Source organism: Pholcus phalangioides, unplaced genomic scaffold (genome assembly GCF_987345545.1).
Source record: "Pholcus phalangioides strain wild (caught in Gottingen) unplaced genomic scaffold, Ppha-v1.0 ptg000009l_1, whole genome shotgun sequence".
NCBI classification, from domain to species: Eukaryota; Metazoa; Arthropoda; class Arachnida; order Araneae; family Pholcidae; genus Pholcus; species Pholcus phalangioides.
The window spans coordinates 17,461,928-17,480,291 of record NW_028301602.1 but is presented as its reverse complement, the minus strand read 5'-3'; the positions used below and the strand labels follow the sequence as shown (position 1 = coordinate 17,480,291).

Genomic DNA, 18,364 nt, shown 5'->3' with positions numbered 1-18,364 from the left:
TTTGAGTGTGCTTCGAAATAAAGTCTTCTTCGTTAAGCTCCGTAGTTTCGTGTACCAATTGGACATCCCTCCTATACCAAGGGATTGGGGATATTCCGCCACCTCACGGAAAAGAGACGCACCTTCAACGCGACGTCCCCTTATAGTATTAAATAATTAATATCAATTATTTAGTATTAATTTATTTAATATTAATTTAAAAACAGAGGAAAGTTGGGAAAAAACAGCTTTGAATGCGAGTGAAATGGTTTACCAGCATTTAATAATTTTTTTTCCCAACTTTCCTGCCGAAATAGCCCAACCTGATGAGGATCTTGTGCCATTTCAACCAGTCATCGTCATCTTATGAATGTGAGTCACGTGAGCAGTCCAAGTTTACCGATATGACAGTCATGTGTCCAGAAGAACTGTTGATTCCTGAAACAGTGATGCGACCTAAACGAACTATCAGAAATCCATCCAGGTTCAATGACTTTGTACTGCTGTAGTGGAAGAAGAAGGGTGCTGTGATTCACTAGCATCAGATTTGCATACCGGAATTGATTTGCTGTAATAATGTCATTAATACATCAGAGCCACCAATATATAAGGAAGATCTTCCTCTGCCAAACACACACACTTCAGTTCGGCCTTTCCATTCAATACCACGGGCCCCGGGCGCTTGTGAAAAAATACCTTTAACTTTTAACTGTTTTTAATGTTCTACATCATGTCGCAAAATACTGAATAAATTAATCTTTTAACTACCACATTTTTGCCTCTTAAAATTTTACAATCAACAGTGAAAATTTGGGATGTATAAGAATTTTTCAGGAGTACAGAAGATGAAGTAGAAATTCTCGAGCCTACTGGAAAATCTAGGAGACTTGGCAGCTATGTGATGATTTTTTTTTTCTAATTATATATATAGAACCACTGTTATTGATTTTCCTAACATTAGAGACTGGATGAAGTCCTTTATACTTTTTCTCTGTCTTCCAACATGCAAGAAGTACTGTTCTCCAATTTGAATTATTCAAGTTAAGAAAATAAAACCTAGCATGGAGAAGATCCAACACAAGAGAAGAAAAGATATGGAGAACTTACTGTATCTGCTAGGACAATTTCATAATGTGAGATTTTGTCTTGAAGACTACTTGCTTCTTTTTCAGCTTCAGAGAGCTGAACCTGCAGCTTCTCTACATCATCTCTATTAGCAGCAGCATTAATCACATTCAGTGCTTGCTGCTCAAACTGGGTTAACCACTGGTCTTGTGACTAGAAAAACAAAACTAAATTTAACCAAAAAAAAAAAATTGAAAAATGAGGATTAACCAACTATGATTGGAAAAGGGGTAAAAAATATCTGAAATGTCAAAAATATTTCAAGCCATACACATTAACCTTAATAAAAAAATCAACCAAATGATTACATACTTTTACAGACACTATGTGAAGGGTTGGCATAGTATTTACCATCGATGGCTTTTACTGATATTCACCATGGTTTTTACCACCTTGGAAAAAATCCATGTTTTTTATCACACTTTCAGAAGGGGAAAAAAAACAGTTTCTGCCATTATTTAAAAATTTTATCTACAGATTCATTTTTCTGAACAAAATGCATAATTTTAAGCCACTATTGCACAAACACAGAAAGCGAAATTATATTCTTACTAACATGGCTATTAAAGTGCCTACATATGCTTATTTTATCATATTATAAATTCGTTTAGCATAACGGTTTTATTATCACATTGTGGCTGTTCATGCAAAATGCCATACATCAAAACATTTTCAATTTTTTTAATGCCACTTAAAAGTATCTTCACATGTGTTCTGTAAAAATGTTATATTAGTCTTTCTGTTGGTCAGAAACAGATGACATTATTACAGAACAGGAAAACACATGTGAACGAACTTTTAGTGGCATCAGGGGGTCTGATAAAAATTGTTTTTTCCGTTTCTCAGGTTACAACCTGAGACTCCGGAAAACTTGACTTTGATCCAGTTTATCAATTCTCCTGATGATGCCAACCACTAGTGTTGGGGAAACGTTGAGAACAAACTCAAACGGACGACGGTCTTCGAAACCGAAAAAACAATTTTTATCAAATGATGGCCGCGAAAACCTTATAGATTATTTATCAGGGGGTCTGTTCAGACTTTTTTTAATAGGGTCCTGTTTTTGTGAAAATTCTTTTTTTTTGTGAAAAAGATCATTAATTTTGTGAAAAATAAGTAATTTTGTTTGGAGCAAAATAATCTAGTTAATTATAGTTTATAAATTTCTTTTAAAAAGTAAATCTATAAAACTATATTATGTCATATGTGTGTGTAACAAACTAATACCTTAATGCAGGACTTGACAAATTCCAAGTGTCAGGTTTCATGGTGATTATGAAACTGATATTGGTGGATAAAATTTTCTGTGTGATTACCAGCTTGGGAAAAAAGATTGCACTCACTGTCATTTGATCATTTTTGTCACCACAGTCACTTTCTGCACACGAGAGCTAACTTAACTGGGATCACAATTAATTGCAGATTCCTAATGGCACTGTTCAACATTTTGCTTTTCTCACAAAACACCTCTAAACATCCTTTGTTTATCTTATAAAGTCAACTACAGATATCCAACTGTTTGCATACATTGTCAAATAAATTATAATTAATTACTTATTAAAGAAATATTAATCTTTATTAGTACATTAAAAAAATTACTCTTAGTATTAATTATCAATACATAAAGGCTAATTGTATATACCAGGTTTTTACTATTATACCATGGTATTTACTAGTAAATACATATTCTTTACCTTGTCTTCATAAAAACCAGTTTTTACCAGTAAAACCCAACTTTGACTATGACCACTTTATTTACAATTATAAATTATAACATCTTGAATTTGAAACGTTTTTTGCTAAAAGTCATATCAATAATGTCATATGTAAGTCTATCTCAGAGACTCCGTTTCAAAATAGACATGCACACTTTTCTCTGGATAAGAATATTTTTCAGCTTGAAGTTTTATGTATTTGTTAAAAAATTTTCAACACAAGTATTTTATAGAATGGTGAAGAGCAATCTTATATGTTTATTGTGCTTTGTAAAGCTCAAATAGGAAGAAATTTATTTTACTTTATCACAGAAGTGATTTAAAAAAAAACCTTAAATAGAAAAAAATAATTTTGAATGTTTTGAAAGTAGATTTTGTCACACCTTATTGAACAATTCAATCATGTGTTTAATTTAAAATATATAAATAAATGATAAATACTATAACAACTTACTAATGAACTATCTACAGATACAGCTGGAAATAACTTTTGAAGACTCGACCTACAACTTTGCTGTGCTTTCTGAACTTCAGACCTCAGATCCTTTGGAAATGATAAAAAAAAACTCGAAATCAATACAGACAGATGAGCAAAATACACATTCTTTGATAATCTATACAGAGCTAATTCCCTCTTTAATAGGGAAAAAATTTGAAATCAGTTTAACCCATTCACATCTTTCATTTAAGTTTGCTACCCGTACATCTGTAGGGAAACTGGTTTTTTTTACATACAGTACTAGTGGATTGTTCCGCCATCTGTGGTAAGGGACACAACAATTCTTTTGGACTATTCTGCATATAGATACAAATGTATTTATTTTGAAGAAAAAAAAGTATTTTGTTTCATCACACATTTTTCGCAGCCAAAAATACATCCTATCTTAAAATGTTTTTATTTATTATTTAATCAAAAAAAAAAAAAATCAGAAAAAAAGTTCAGATTCATCGCACAGTATACTCTCGATAGTCCAGCAAAATGTGGTATTTTTAGGTGGGTTTTCTTTCAACAGAAGAGGAAAATATGTCACTATGTCTGTACGCAAATTTTTTGTATTATTTAGAAGGGTTTTGTCAACTAACTTCCAGTAATCCAGAACCCCTAGGTCTGATATGTGCCAGATTAGAGAGAGTACTGTATAATGCAGATGATTGAACTCATTATTCACACATTATTTATCGATTAGTACTTCAAGGCTTACCTGCACAGCCTGCTGTGTTTCTGAAAAATTTTTCTCCAACGTTCTTTGCTGGAGCTGGATTTCTTTAAGCTCGGCATTTAAACTAGAACTCTTCTTTTCTTCTAATTCATATTTTTTGAGACTCTGGTTAAGTTCTTCTTTGAGCTTTTCTTGGTTTCTCTCACTGTCTGCAAGTCGCTGAGAGAGTTCTTGGGATGCTAAGTTAGCAGAACTTTCTCGCACTTGCTTAAGCTTCTCTGCCTCCCTCTGAATTTCTTTCATCCTTTCTTCAGCATTCTTGACTTTCTCTTCAGCTGCTTTCTCGGCTGCTCCTAAAGCCTCAACAGTCTTCCAGTTCTTCTCCCTCAATTCCTGAAAAAGCAAAAACTCATGAATCCTGAATAAGTACATTTATTTTGACCTGATGAACATAGTTCTACAATTTATACATTCACATTAAATAATTTTTTTTTAATTCCACGTATACAGATAAAAACCTAATATAATTGAGAGAAATTAATGATTTCTCAAATTTTGAATCAAATACAAAAGGCATCGGCAGATTTACATTATTTTTCAGCTTTTGCTGTTCCAGTTCTTCAGCGAGTGATGTAATCTTGACTTTGCATGAATTCAAATCATCATAGAGGTTAGACAAAACCTGCTCTTTCTCTTGCAGCCTAAATGAAATGGGAGGAAAGAATGCAGGCGTATGTGTAGAGCTAATATATAGATCAGATAATTATATTGATTTCAGACTTGAAAACTAAGGAAAACTAATGCTTGAAGCTCAAATTACATAAATTGTATCAAAACTGATCAAGTTTTTTAAAAAATCTTAGAAATATCAGTCTTGTCCTTGAATCATTATCAAAACAACATCACAATGCTCCACGATTATTTTCATAGTCACAAATTTTAATACCACAGCAATTTTCTGCTATTGAAAGCCTCGGCTTATAAGGAGCTCATCTTTCCCATCTGCATGTATCAGGGTTGTCAAATTTTCTCCCCCGGGTAGATACCCATTTCCCCCCCCCCCTCCTGGGCTGGGTTTTTTAGCCTAAAAAACCCAGGTTTTTTTGGGGAAAATGGGTTTTTTGTAGGGAATATTGTTTGTTTTCGAAGAAAATGTGTTACTTTCAGGTTAAAATTTCAGTTTGAGCTTAGTTTATGTATTCCAAAAATTGCTGAATAGTGCAGTGTTTAGAATATGTATATTTTGAAATAATTTTTAATGATTTTTTAGGAACAAAAACGTGATAATAAATAATTTCTTGGAATAACAAACACCCTTTTTTATAATTCTTCTACCTTTTTTATGTAAGCATTTAGGTATGAGATCCACATATTAAAATATTTTACAAGAAATCGCTAACAGAAAATTGTAACCATGGACCTTAGTTTAAGAAATATACCTGATATATGTGATAAGCGTACCTACATAAATTTATTTATAATACACAATAATTTTTCACACACACAAATCCTTGTATAAATAAATTGAAGCATCTGTGAAAAAGTAAACCAATGTATGTAAACTGAATTTTCATTCAAAAAATATTTACATGTTTTTGCAATACTTTTTTATAAGTTTTATACAGGTACATCAGACTTGTGAATGACTGATCTCCTCTTAGCCAGATCATCTTTTAATTATCACTGCTCCTTTAAAAATATTTCAGAATTTAATTTAATGAAGTAGGGATATTCTTTAACAGTGAGGAATTTAAGAAAAAGAGAAGCATGAGACTTTAGCTCCTGAAAGTTTGGGTTCAATTATAAAAAAACTGGTTCTGGTTACATAGCTGAAAGCAGTTCTGCATACAACTCAAGGTTCAGATATAATTACACAGAAGTGTGTGTTTTTGTGTGCGAAAAATTATTCCCTTACTTATAATCATGGTCAATTTTATTGATCAAATACATAGTTTAACATTCACCAAAAATGTATATTTAGACATAATATAAGATGTACACATAAAGGATATGCATTAGGGTGGGTCAAGAAAAATATTTTATTTGCAAATCGCTCTAATGCGGAAAAGTAGCCTCCTTTAATAAAAAGAAAAATGACTAAAAAATATTTAAAATCGATTGACATCTTCCGGTCATGCATTGTACTTGAAGTTTATGAAAATTGACAAAATTTAACATTTTTCTTAAATTCTTTTAATATTACTTAAAATTTGATGATTGACGTGCAGATGTTTCTTATGCTTATTTTATGGTTCAATAAAGTAAAATTAAAACATCATTGATATTGCAATGTTTATTGGTCGCACAATGTGTTCGAAAAACTGGAATTGACCAAATTTTTGCAAGTTTCGTTGTACAGCTCTTCGCATGCTTTGTCAGAACAAAATGACCCAGAATTAACCATGAAGAGGTGGCTGCACATTGAGTTCCACCTACACTCTATCCAATCAACCATCCAAAGTATGAGAGTGTATGTACTTTACATTATAGTTACCAAAATTGACTAGGATTTACTAGTTTACAGTTTCTTTTCCAAGTGTTCACGTTTAAAGTTGAACTTTTGCACAATGAAACTTGCAAAAATTTGGTCAATTCCAGTTTTTCGAACACATCGCGCGACCAATAAACATTGAAATATCAATGATGTTTTAATTTATTTTACTTTATTGAACCATAAAATAAGCATAACAAACTTTTGCATGTCGATCATCAAATTTTAAGTAATATTAAAAAATTAAGAAAAATGTTCAATTTTGTCAATTTTCATAATTTTCAAGTACTATGAGCGACTGGAAGATATCAACTGATTTTAAAATTTTTTATGTTGTTTTTCTTCTTATTAAAAGGGGCAACTTTTCCGCACTATAGCAATTTGAAAATGAAACTTCATTTATTTTTCAACCCACCCTGTTGTACATACATGTTGAAGTTACATATTTTGAAGTTGTGGAAAAAGAAAATTCAATTTTCCTCCCATTTTGCCCAAAAATCCCGCCTGGGCTGTAAGTGAACAATTATTCTCTTATTTTATTATTCCCAATTTTATTAATCAAATACATAGTTCAACATGCACTAAAAATATATATTTAGGCATAATGTAAGATGTACACGTTTAAATTAGATATTTTGTGGTTGTGGAAAAAGAAAATTCAATTTTCTCCATTATGCCCAACCCTGGCATGTATTGAGACAGAGAAATCAGCTGACTAATGAACCATACTGCGGGTGTGCATATATTTTAACACTGTGGGAAGTGTACCAGGACTGTAGAGTAATATCTTAATACAAGGTAATCATACAAGAATTTCATAGTTTAGAAAAGTTTATTTAGAAAAAAAAACCAAAACTATCACAGGTGCATCCTTCAACCGGCACTAGCAAGATATCTCTGTCTCCTTAAGCCTCTTATTTTAGCATTGACAAGATCAGATATTTTGTAACATTGATTTCCCCAAAATGAAACACTTTTCCCTATACCCCTTTACTTTGCAACTGCTGAAAATCAGAAGAAAACCTACTTATTTAAAAATAGACTATTTTGATGGGGGGGGGGGGGTTAGTGGTTTCTACTGTGCCTCTGAAAATGTTAACTCCCATTTTCCTGCATGGGAGCATAAAAAAATAACCAATAACCATATAAATGACCCTAGTTATATTTAAATTTTTAGTGAGTTCTACATTGTATTAGTGAAACTGGAATGTTATAAATATAACCTGAAAATGAAGTTAATTGACATATAAATATACTTTGCTTTATGGTGAATTTTAATACGACTGATCATAAGAAAAGCTTACAGAGAGCAAGAGGGGGAAAACCAGATTATGAACCAACAAAAATTAAGAATGTAGTATTTGAGTATTTTGTTCAAAATCCAGAACTAAATTTTATCTAACATTTTAAGGCATTATGTGATATATTGTACAACTAAATATTTATGTGTGTTAATTTTACGTCGCACTAGTGAAGTATAAAAAATATTTTGTATAAACTTACATTCTATCTTTTTCCTCAATCTTCTGCTTCTCTAATTCTTTCTGCAATTAAGAAAAAAAAAGTTAAATACCCTAGTTAGTTCAAAATTAAATGCTAAGTAGTAAACTAATTTGCTCAGCTCAAAATCACAAAAAAATGTCAGCAAACTATCATTAGATAAGAAGTGTGCATTGGATGATGTGTATACAGTTGAACCTCATGATGATGCCAATCCTGCTTAGCATCAAGAAAACAGAGGAAAGTTAGGAAAAAATATCATTAAATGTGAGAAAACCCACTTTCATTTTCACTTGCATTTAAAGCTGTTTCTTCCAAACTTTCCTCCTTTTTTGAATTCGTATATCTCAGCGAATATTGCACTCAGAAACAGATTTTGGTAGGGGCGTGGGGAAAGACAGGGTAACAACTTTCGAATTGGGTTTTTGGGCACACTGGGGCGGTATAAGTAAATTTTTTAATTTTAATAACTATACAACCCCTTGTAACATGAATGACACATCTGAGTGCTACATGCCATTTGGATATTTTTTCTAATTTTAAGTATGCCTCTAGGATAACCAGTCCGCCAATAAAATGTCATGCCCTGTTACCTATGTACCCTATATACATATTATTCCACTTACGTTGACATCTAATTCACCATTTTGTTGCAACATTTCTTGACCATCACCAGCAACTCTTTGATTGGAAGCAGCTAGTTCTGCTGACAAACGTTCATTTTCTCCCTGTAAATTTTCTACTTCAGCAACTAGATTTCCATTGTCTTTAAGAAGTTCTGTAATCTGAGAAGTCTGAGTCTTCAGCTCAGCATCCAAATCTTGTCCGTGTCTTTTTACATCCTAATAATCAAGATATATTCAAAAACATTTACAACTTTAATCATAATCCCTGAAGCTCCAAAAGGAAAGAGTCATCTTCATACATAAAAACAAAAAAATATTTTATGCAAACAGAATATGTAAGTTTGGTTTTATCTACTTCACAGGCCAAAAATTAAACAGAAAAGCTTGTTATGAGATCTTAATTAGATGCATTTAAACTAGATCGAATGAAGAAATTGACACAGAAAATGAAATTTTTTTTACAGAAGTCATGAATAATAAAGGTTAATATATTTTGATTTTTTTTTCTGAATAAATTTTCTTGTGTGCGTGTTCTCCCAAAAGATCTACTGCTACTACTTAACTATACATGCACCACACACAAATTCCTCTGTAGAATTTCTAGCGAATTGATACATGCCAGAATGAATGTTCTCAGACCTCTGTATAAAAGAGATCTGTGCAGAGATATTGTTAGAGTTAATGCAAGCCCATGTATGAACCCAGATTACATTTAAACAAGATTCTCAAGATATGTACACTGCAAGTCACTACAGTGTGAATATCTTGAAAATCTTTTTTTAAATTAATCTGGGTTGATAATCTGATCCAGCGAGAGCTTTAAACTTCAACCCAAAAGAAACAAACACTTGTACAAAATTACAGTAAAACCTCCTATAACAGTCACCACCAAACAACGTTAATCTCTGAACAATTGCCACATTTTCTTGGAACAGAGCACGTCCCATTAGCTTAACATTAGATTAACCTCCAAACAACGATTTCTGAATAACTGCCATTTTTGAAAATTAAAATGAAAGAAAAATGATTCATTTTATCACATAATAACCCTCAAGATTTTCTTTGAAGGAGTTTTTCCTTCCTTAAAATCTTTGAACAAAAAAATAATTGTGGGCTCTTTCCTACGTCAGTGGTTTTCACAATGTGGTTCGAGGACCCAGTGGGGGTTCCTCAAGTATATAGATGCTAACAGGTGCACTAGACATTTCAGAAATAAAGCAGAAAAGGTAGGGTTAGAATTCTGCAAGTGGCTATATCACAGACCAAAGAGTAATACAAGCACTAATTGAAAATAATGCCACAGATAAAAAATAGCTGATTGCATCGGAAGATGAATCTGATATGAAGAACTGATATGAAGAATGCATGCTCCAGGATACAAGGTGCAGCTGCACACATTTTTCTTCGTGAAATTTTTGAATGAAATTAACAATAGAAAATCAAAGTTCTTCAATGAAAAACTTGTGCATCTTTAAGCATCTTCAATACAAAATATATGTGTGTGTCTTCTGCTACAAAGTTTTTCTAATTAATTATACAACATGGGGTTATAATTTTACAAGCAACCAAAAATTTTTATCTGTTTCAGAAACACTGAACCTCTTAACAGTAACCTCCCAATAACAGCCACATTTGCTCGGTCCCATTAGTGGTCGTTGTTGGGAGGTTTCACTGTCTAAGACAATATGGCTTTGTACTAAACAATGTATTTCTAATCATTTATGTTAACAAAGAGAATTGCAAGAAATTAAAGCACCTGTTCAAAAAAATATACATAGTTTGTAAGTTATAAGTTTAGAATAAATGAATTTAAACTAATGTCAAATAACAAATTTTTATGAGTAATTCCAAATCAGTTTTAAAACAAAATATTTAAAAAATATTTCAGATCAAACTAAAATAAAACCACTTACATCCAAAAGCTCTTGAAGTCGTTTAGTTTCGGCTTCAGCAGTTCCAGTATTCTTGAGCTTTTCCTCCATGGTTTTCTTTGCAGTAGTAAGTTCAGCATTCTTCTTTTTCAAGGATTCCAATTCTTTCTGAACTGCAGCATATTTTTCAGTAGATTCTTGGAGATGTTTCTTGGAATCTGCTAGCTGTGCATTCAAGTTCTTGATTTCAGTTTTATGTGAACCAATAAGCTGAGTGTGCTGGTCAACGAGCAAGGTATGGACTTTTTGCAAATCATCTCTGGACTTTTTAGCAACCACCAAATCAGCAGCTAAATTGCTCGATTTTGGCCTATAATTAAATATTAAAATGTTTGAAAATCCACGTGGGTAAAAATACAAAGTGATTCAGAAAAGATAGGAAAAACTTTACAAACAATTATCAAAGCAATGCATGGTCTAACATGAAACACAAACCTGCTAGCGCATTTCAAAATGGCCACCCCATAAATGTTAAAACAGCATTCCTGTTGAAATTTATCGGAAGAAAAGGAACACCATCTGTGCAAATGTAACTAACATAATTACTAAATAGTACTGGATGATAGTTGAATCAAAAACAAGGCTGTGTGCTCAAATCTGTTGAATAAAAGGTTTAACCACAAAGTGTTTATTGAGGTGTGTCTTGCAGCTCCTGAGGCATTGCAGTGAGGTGGCTATATTAGTGTCTCGATTCAGTGCTTTGCAGTGGTTCTTTTACTAGACTATTCTGGGGAGATCGTTGTTAATACTGGACAACAATTGCATCTGACATAAAAATACGTAATTCCAAATGATTTTGACCCATTGAACACTAATATTGCTATGAAAAAGTTTTCTTGGTTCTGGTTTTGGAGATACCACTATGTTAGCAATTAAAAAAAAACACTTTATGAGAGCTATAATATAGTGGAAAAAGTGGTAAGGACCACAATGTTACTTGGGGAAAATGGAAATGGAACTTTGATACTGGCTGACTAATGTTGGACATTTGTATAAGAGATGCTCTATATGTCCAGTACAAGCATAGTGTAGATCGAAGTAACATGTCAGACAACAATAAATGATTTATGCTGTAATACATTTGTCTGCGTGTATTTTTTTTTTCCTGTATATTAATATTGCTCCTACATGTTAAAAAGTTCCTATATATATTTATGTTTCTTTTTCTGTGTATTTATTGTTTTCTATTTGCTTAGGTTGTTTCACAATGTAGTGTATTATTGACACGTATTAAATGTGCAATTTCAGAGAGCCATAGACAATCCAGCATTATTTTTTTAAAGTTCAAATTCATGTTTAGCACACCAAATTACATAAGAAATGACAATTTTTATCAGGACACAGAAGCTTCATACAAATTAGTTGTTCAGTGTGTAAACGACTATTATTCACTATTCTGGAGAGTCGCTGATAAATGATGACTAGGCTGCAGTGACAAAAATTTGAGGATCACTGCACTAACCATTGGGCTCTTGCCAAATAACATAGTATTTGAAACAACATGAATTTGAAACAATTTGAACAACATTTGAAATAACATGGTATTTGAAAAGTTTAGAGGATATACACTTCTAAAATTATTTTTGAAAAAATACAAAAAAAAAAAAAACTACATACAAATTATAAATTAATTTACATGAGCTAAGTAACATACACATGGTTTCATAAATTTGCTTCAAATAATTTGAAAAAAATATTTTTCTCTCAACTTAAAATATTAAAAATAATAAATTACTAACTCAGATTCTGATTTCTTGAGATTTTTCATTAGTTGAGTTTTCTCTTCTTCAAACTTCTTAGTAATGCTTGCAAGTTGAGCCTCTGCAGCCTTCTCAGCCTTTAAAAAAAAAATTATATAACCTGAAATTTTGTGGATGAATTGGAAAAAAAAAACCACATTACAACTTTTTTATACGTTGATATTTTAAATGAAGTTCTGAAGCATATCTAAAGTAAGTTCTGATAGCAGAGGTTGTAAAAAAAATATCAGAATATCATTTTCAATCAAAAATCAATAGCTGATCAGGACCATTGTGCACCTTCTCTGAGCAAAAGTCTGATTTTAGGATTTAAGGGCAAACTTTATCAATCGCCTCAGATCCCCCTTGAAAGGGTTATTACGCAAAATAAGTAATTTTTTTGTTGGCTCTGGGCACTGAACCAGTGCCCCAGCCTAGTAGTTACGGGCCCGTAGCTGATACACGTGGTCTTCACCAAAAATACTTTTCCAAACACAGTAGTCCCAAAAAGAATCCTTTCAATAAGCCTGTTTTTCTGCATGACAACAAAACGTGTGAAAAAAAAATTACCAAAGAAACATTATATGTTTGATAATGTTTTACCATATTATATGTTTATAAATATATGTTTTACCATGAGAGATTGTGAGCTAGAACCCTTGGATATAAATATGTGGGCCAGTCTTATATTGCCATTACACTTTTTTTTCCATACAGATCCAAAGTTAGGAAATAAAGATTCATAGTTATAACACTTTGGATTGGGTTGCCATTTCGGTTAATAAGTTATAACACTTCCAAAAACAAATTTCACCACACAAGATCAGGGCTTGAAAAGTCCCAGACATGACTGAGCCTGGGTCGCGACTGGTCTGACAGACACCGGGTCACCATGGTGACTAGATTCATCTGTACTGGTGCCTGAAATTTTCTATATGGGATTGCTAAATTGAAGTATAAGAACGATGACTTTATTAATAGGATGTTTTAACAAAGAAATAAATTATGTCCAGATAAGTCTAAGAGCATTTAGGATAATTTTTCTTGAACAAAAACTATGCTTCGCTCCTACAAAATTTGGCTGGGGCCTAAATATTTATTCAATTTTTCAAACCCTGCACAAGATATAAGTGCTTCAAAATCATGGTCCATGACAAAAAACAAAATATGTAAATTACATTAGCTATTTTCTCTTGAGCAGCAGCTTTTTCAGCAACAACCAAGTCCTGGGCTTGTTTAACACGAGTAATATGATTTTGTATCTCCTGTTGCAATGAGCTAATCTTATCTTGCAGCAATTTTTCCATGGGCGATCCTTTTGATTTGTCCTGATTTGCTTCCAACTTTGGTTTTGAAACAGCATCTTTTTCTTGTTTCTTTCCACCCGATGATGCTTGCTGCTGCAACGAAATAAAATAAAATTTTATGGGAAATTAAGCACCATATATAAATATTTCCTATGGGGAATGAAATAAGACAAAGAGAATTTGACGCTGGACTGAAACTAGAAACAAAAAAAGCACTCTGTCACTCAGGATAAGAATCTATTTTGGTGTGTCTTACTCTCTGTAATTTTGAACGAACAAAAAGTGGATTCAACACCCCCCAGCACACAGGCTGTCACATGAATCTATCCTTTTTTAATTGTGACCTAATTTGAACTTTATATGTAAAACACAATACAAGCTGATGAAATTCATTTTTAATCTCAAAAGAGTATTCAGTTTTGAATTTGAAAGAATTAAAAACCCATATTATTTAACAACATAAGATAAATTTGTTTTTAAATACACTCATTGCCATAAAAATTTACGCACCAAGAAATAATTGTGGGATCGAAACGAAAGTTGGCCTGAAGGTACATGTCGGGCAGATATGCAAATGATTAGAAATGCAGCGTGATTGTGCATTGCCTAATGCCACTAGAGGGTGTTGAACTTCGTTCTCCTTGGAGTATAAAACAGGTAAGCAGAGCTTGCTGGAGTGTATTTAATCGTTTGCAAAGGAAATGCTGAGGTAGACATGCCGTTACGCCGCCATCGAAGACCATATGAGCAGTTGTCAGAGTTCGATAGGGGAAGAATCATCGGGATGATGGAAGCTGGGTGGTCAGCTCGGCGAGTAGCTCGTCAACTAGGCCGTTCTGATTTTACTGTGAGGTGTTGGGACCAGTGGACAGAAGAGACGTCATTTATATATATATATATACACAGCGACCAGGTTCAGGACGCCCTCGACAGACCAGTCGTCGAGAAGACTGTCACATCATCCAAAACGCAAGCGTAGAGCCACCTTCCTCGTTGACCGCTATCCAGACACAGGCAGCAGCTTCACTACGGGCCCCTGTGTCTTCCCGAACCATCGCGAGGCGCCTGGCTGAAGGACATCTGGTATCGCGGCGCCCATTACGTGTGCTGCCAATGACACCCACCCACCAACGCCTCCGTTTGGAGTGGTGTCGAGCACGACGGGATTGGACTGCAACAGAATGGAACCAGGTCGTCTTCAGCGACGAATCGAGATTCAACTTGAGCAGTGATGACAATAGTGTTCGTATGTGGAGGCCCCATGGTGAACGCTTCAATCCTGCCTTCGCTTTACAGCGACACACACCTCTCCCACAGCTGTTGTCATGGTATGGGGTGCCATTGCTTACGATACACGGTCACCCCTAATATTCATCCATGGCACAATGACAGCCCAGCAGTACGTCCATAACATCCTCAAGCCACATGTGTTGCCACTCATGGCAGGGCTCCCAGGAGCCATTTTTCAACAAGACAATGCTAGGCCACACACAGCAAGGATGTCACAAGACTGCCTCTGCCACATTACCACCCTTCCCTGGCCTGCTCTATCCCCAGATCTGTCACCAATCAAGCATATCTGGGATCATTTGGGACGGCAAGTTGGACACCCTACAAGGTTGGTCGAACTAGAGGCGCATTCACAGCAACTGTGGAACGAGATGTCTCGGGACATCATACAGAACTTGTATGCCTCAATGCCCGCTCGTATCGCATCGTGCATTCGCGCTAGAGGGGGTCCAACAGAGTACTAAAACTTCTGTTCATCTGTACTTTTTTCTGCAATAAATGATCCTTTTTCTTGGATTTTCTAATCACTTACTTATATCAACGTAGTACTTAAGTACTTACATGTGTAAAATTTCGTTTAATTTTGACGACTTCTTCTGGGTGCGCAAATTTTTATGGCAATGAGTGTATATAGTATTATATTAAATAATTATTAAAACATTATGAAAATCTGTTGCCTGTGACCAGGGCCGTAACTAGACAGGTGCACCCGCACTGAGCCCCCCCCCCCCACTTGGAAGAGGGCCTGAATTCAAATTCTTGCACAGGACACAGGCATGGCTAGCTTAGGCCCTGAATGTAACCAAATTTTCCCCATACAAAATGAAGTTTTTTGCATGTACTGTTCATGATACGGCTGAAGCTTACATTTGTTAATTGCATTCAGACCATACCAGGGACATAGACTTGGTTGAAGGGGTGTAGAGAAGAGTTACGCATGTCCCCTTATTGGCACACAGGGCTTCAGTTATGAAGAGAGACTTCATTTTTTTGAATATGTTTACATTGGATGAACGCAGGTGTAGGGGAAATATGATAAAGTGTTCAAAATTTTCAACAGGATGGATAGGATGGACCATGAATTATTAGTACACCGTCAATCAATTGTTTTTACAAGGGGACACCAGTATCGATTGGTAAGGGACAATGCGAGGTTATGGTGTCGCAGAGAATTTTTCTCTAATAGGGTTGTTAATAAATGGAATAGCTTACCCCCGGAGGTAGTAAATTCAAACACAATTGGCATGTTTAAAAAGAAATACAATAACATGTTGGGGTAAATAGAGAAGCTATCTATACTTAGAATAAGACAACCATAAGTATTCTTTATGGGCATTGTATGATATTTATAACGTGTATATATTGTTTATAATTTTCGTTAATTGCATTTTTAATTGGGTTGCTGTATTTTAGAAGTATATGACATCCATATTTGTTGTGGGCATCTTTGTCTCAGCCACCTCTTTGGGCATTTTGCATATTGTGGTGTTGTATTTGTATTTGTTAATTAACACTAGAGAATAATTTGTCAAACTCAAGTTTACCACAAATTATTCTAGTGCACATTGCATTGTCATTGGCTGAATATTCTTAAATTAAAGAGTATTTAAACTTGGGTCATCATTTGATTAAAAATTTACGGCATTCTCAAGCAGACATTCAACTACAGGTCTTAACTATACAAACTTTCCTGGGATGATGCAACAGATGTTTGGATGAAATGCTAGCTTCCATGGAGCAACCCCATGTCTAAGTGTAATGCATATTAAACAAACTTTTACTCACAACTTAAATTATGAGTACGGAGAAACACTTGAAGGTTGTTTACCTTTTTCCAGCTAGCTTCTTCTTTTTGCTTATTCAAAAGTACTTCAATCAGCATTTGACTTTCAATATCGCCAAGAGCAGCTTCTTTTATCATTGAAATCAAACTGTTTGCAGTTACGTGAGTAACATCGGCTACTGAAAATAAGATTTAACTAATTTAATGAAGTTATGCATATTTTTTACACTGCATACAGTATTCACAAAATTTCATGTAAATAACTAAGGATTGTGAAGTCAACAGTAAATAATAAATTTTGACAACTTCATTATTGTAACACAGAAATTACCAACAAATAAAGCAAATATAGTGAAACCTCGATATAACAATATTTTGCGGACATAGAAAATATATCATTGTAGAGAGATTGTTATATTCGAGAGGCAACATTATCCTTCTGTGTGGTCAAATTTATGCTGTTGTTTGTTATCTTTTGGCATTGCCATTATTACCCCCACCAGAAAATGTGTTTTTATGAATTAATTCACTGCAAACAATTGTTAATTGATTTGTTTATTAATAAAATCCACTTAGATGACTTGCCCCTGTAAAGAAGTTGACCACATTGCACTTCTGTGTCTTACACACAAAGTAGCAATACCAATAACTTCCTTTAGCTTTCAGTGATCCTTTATCCAAAATATTGATATTATTAGATGCCTTCAGAAGAACGAAAACAAGTGACAAAGTTAAAATTAAAGTCAAAACGATTTTGAGCAAAATATAAAAAAATATTGTTATAGCAGTCTGAAAAATCTCCTAAAAATATTGTTATAGAGGGATTTACTGTAGTAGTGGATATTGGTGTATCGAGGAGTTTAACATTAGTCTATAGGACTAATTGGACTTTTTACTGGAATTTAAATCTATGGCCCTCTTGCCAGCAGTGAGGTGCGATAGTGAATTTCCCAAATTCTTGTTTCTTAACACACCAAACATGCTCATTTAAGCTTGTTTTTATGGGTCTCCTTGTCTGCCCTACAAACAAGAGAGCAATCACCATATGGAATGCAATAAATGCCTCCATTGTTTATTCCATGGTATAGTATCTTCAGGGGGCTTAAAACTAAGTTTTTATTGGCACATCTATGGCTGTTAGGTAGAAGTTTTTGAGAATCTATTTGATATTCAGTGAGACTATTGGATCATAGTGTATAGCCACAATTTCTTTTTCAGTGGCCTCTGTATGTAATGTTTTCTGAAGTGGTTCCCCATGATAGTTTCGTGAATTTTCTACTTATTTCATCACAATCTTGGTGTAGAACCTGACTTTAGCAATTACTGTGATGGTTTCAAGTTTCCGATCTAATGTTACCCAATCTGAACAGATGTTAAATGATCTTACTACATAAGTATAAAGCGCAGAGAGTTTCTGTTGCATGGTATTACAAGATCTAAAATGAGGTAATAGTGAGACCAAGAACGACTTACAATAGAGGTTTGGAAATGTGATTTATATTTAGCTACCAATATGTCCAAGAAATATAGTTCATTATTCATTTCAAATTCAGCTGTGAATGGAACATGAGGGTCTATATCGGGGTGGTGAACAGCTGACCCGCTGGACTCGTGCGAAGCTCACGAGTTTATTTTGTGTGACCTGCAACTAGGTAAAATTACTGTTTATCAAATTGATTTTCTTATTATTTAACCTATCATATTCCACAACAGACCTG

General features: G+C 33.9%; 1 protein-coding gene across 7 annotated transcripts in view; it reads right to left on the bottom strand.

Moving 5' to 3' along the window:
• The window catches only part of LOC149082149 (uncharacterized), a 56,489-nt gene that overhangs the window by 25,343 nt on the left and 12,782 nt on the right, over window positions 1-18,364 (bottom strand). For 4 of the 7 annotated variants that reach the window (XM_089235655.1, XM_089235660.1, XM_089235656.1 and 1 more), the window contains exons 3-12: window positions 16,692-16,825; window positions 13,445-13,666; window positions 12,267-12,364; window positions 10,510-10,837; window positions 8,597-8,812; window positions 7,974-8,014; window positions 4,569-4,680; window positions 4,022-4,372; window positions 3,274-3,363; window positions 1,087-1,257 (exon numbers count right to left, since the gene is read on the bottom strand). In XM_089235655.1, the coding sequence (XP_089091781.1) occupies window positions 1,087-1,257; window positions 3,274-3,363; window positions 4,022-4,372; window positions 4,569-4,680; window positions 7,974-8,014; window positions 8,597-8,812; window positions 10,510-10,837; window positions 12,267-12,364; window positions 13,445-13,666; window positions 16,692-16,825 (1,763 nt within the window). The remainder of the gene's footprint in view (window positions 1-1,086; window positions 1,258-3,273; window positions 3,364-4,021; window positions 4,373-4,568; window positions 4,681-7,973; window positions 8,015-8,596; window positions 8,813-10,509; window positions 10,838-12,266; window positions 12,365-13,444; window positions 13,667-16,691; window positions 16,826-18,364) is intronic. The other 3 variants (XM_089235658.1, XM_089235662.1, XM_089235659.1) reach the window with 1 other exon arrangement.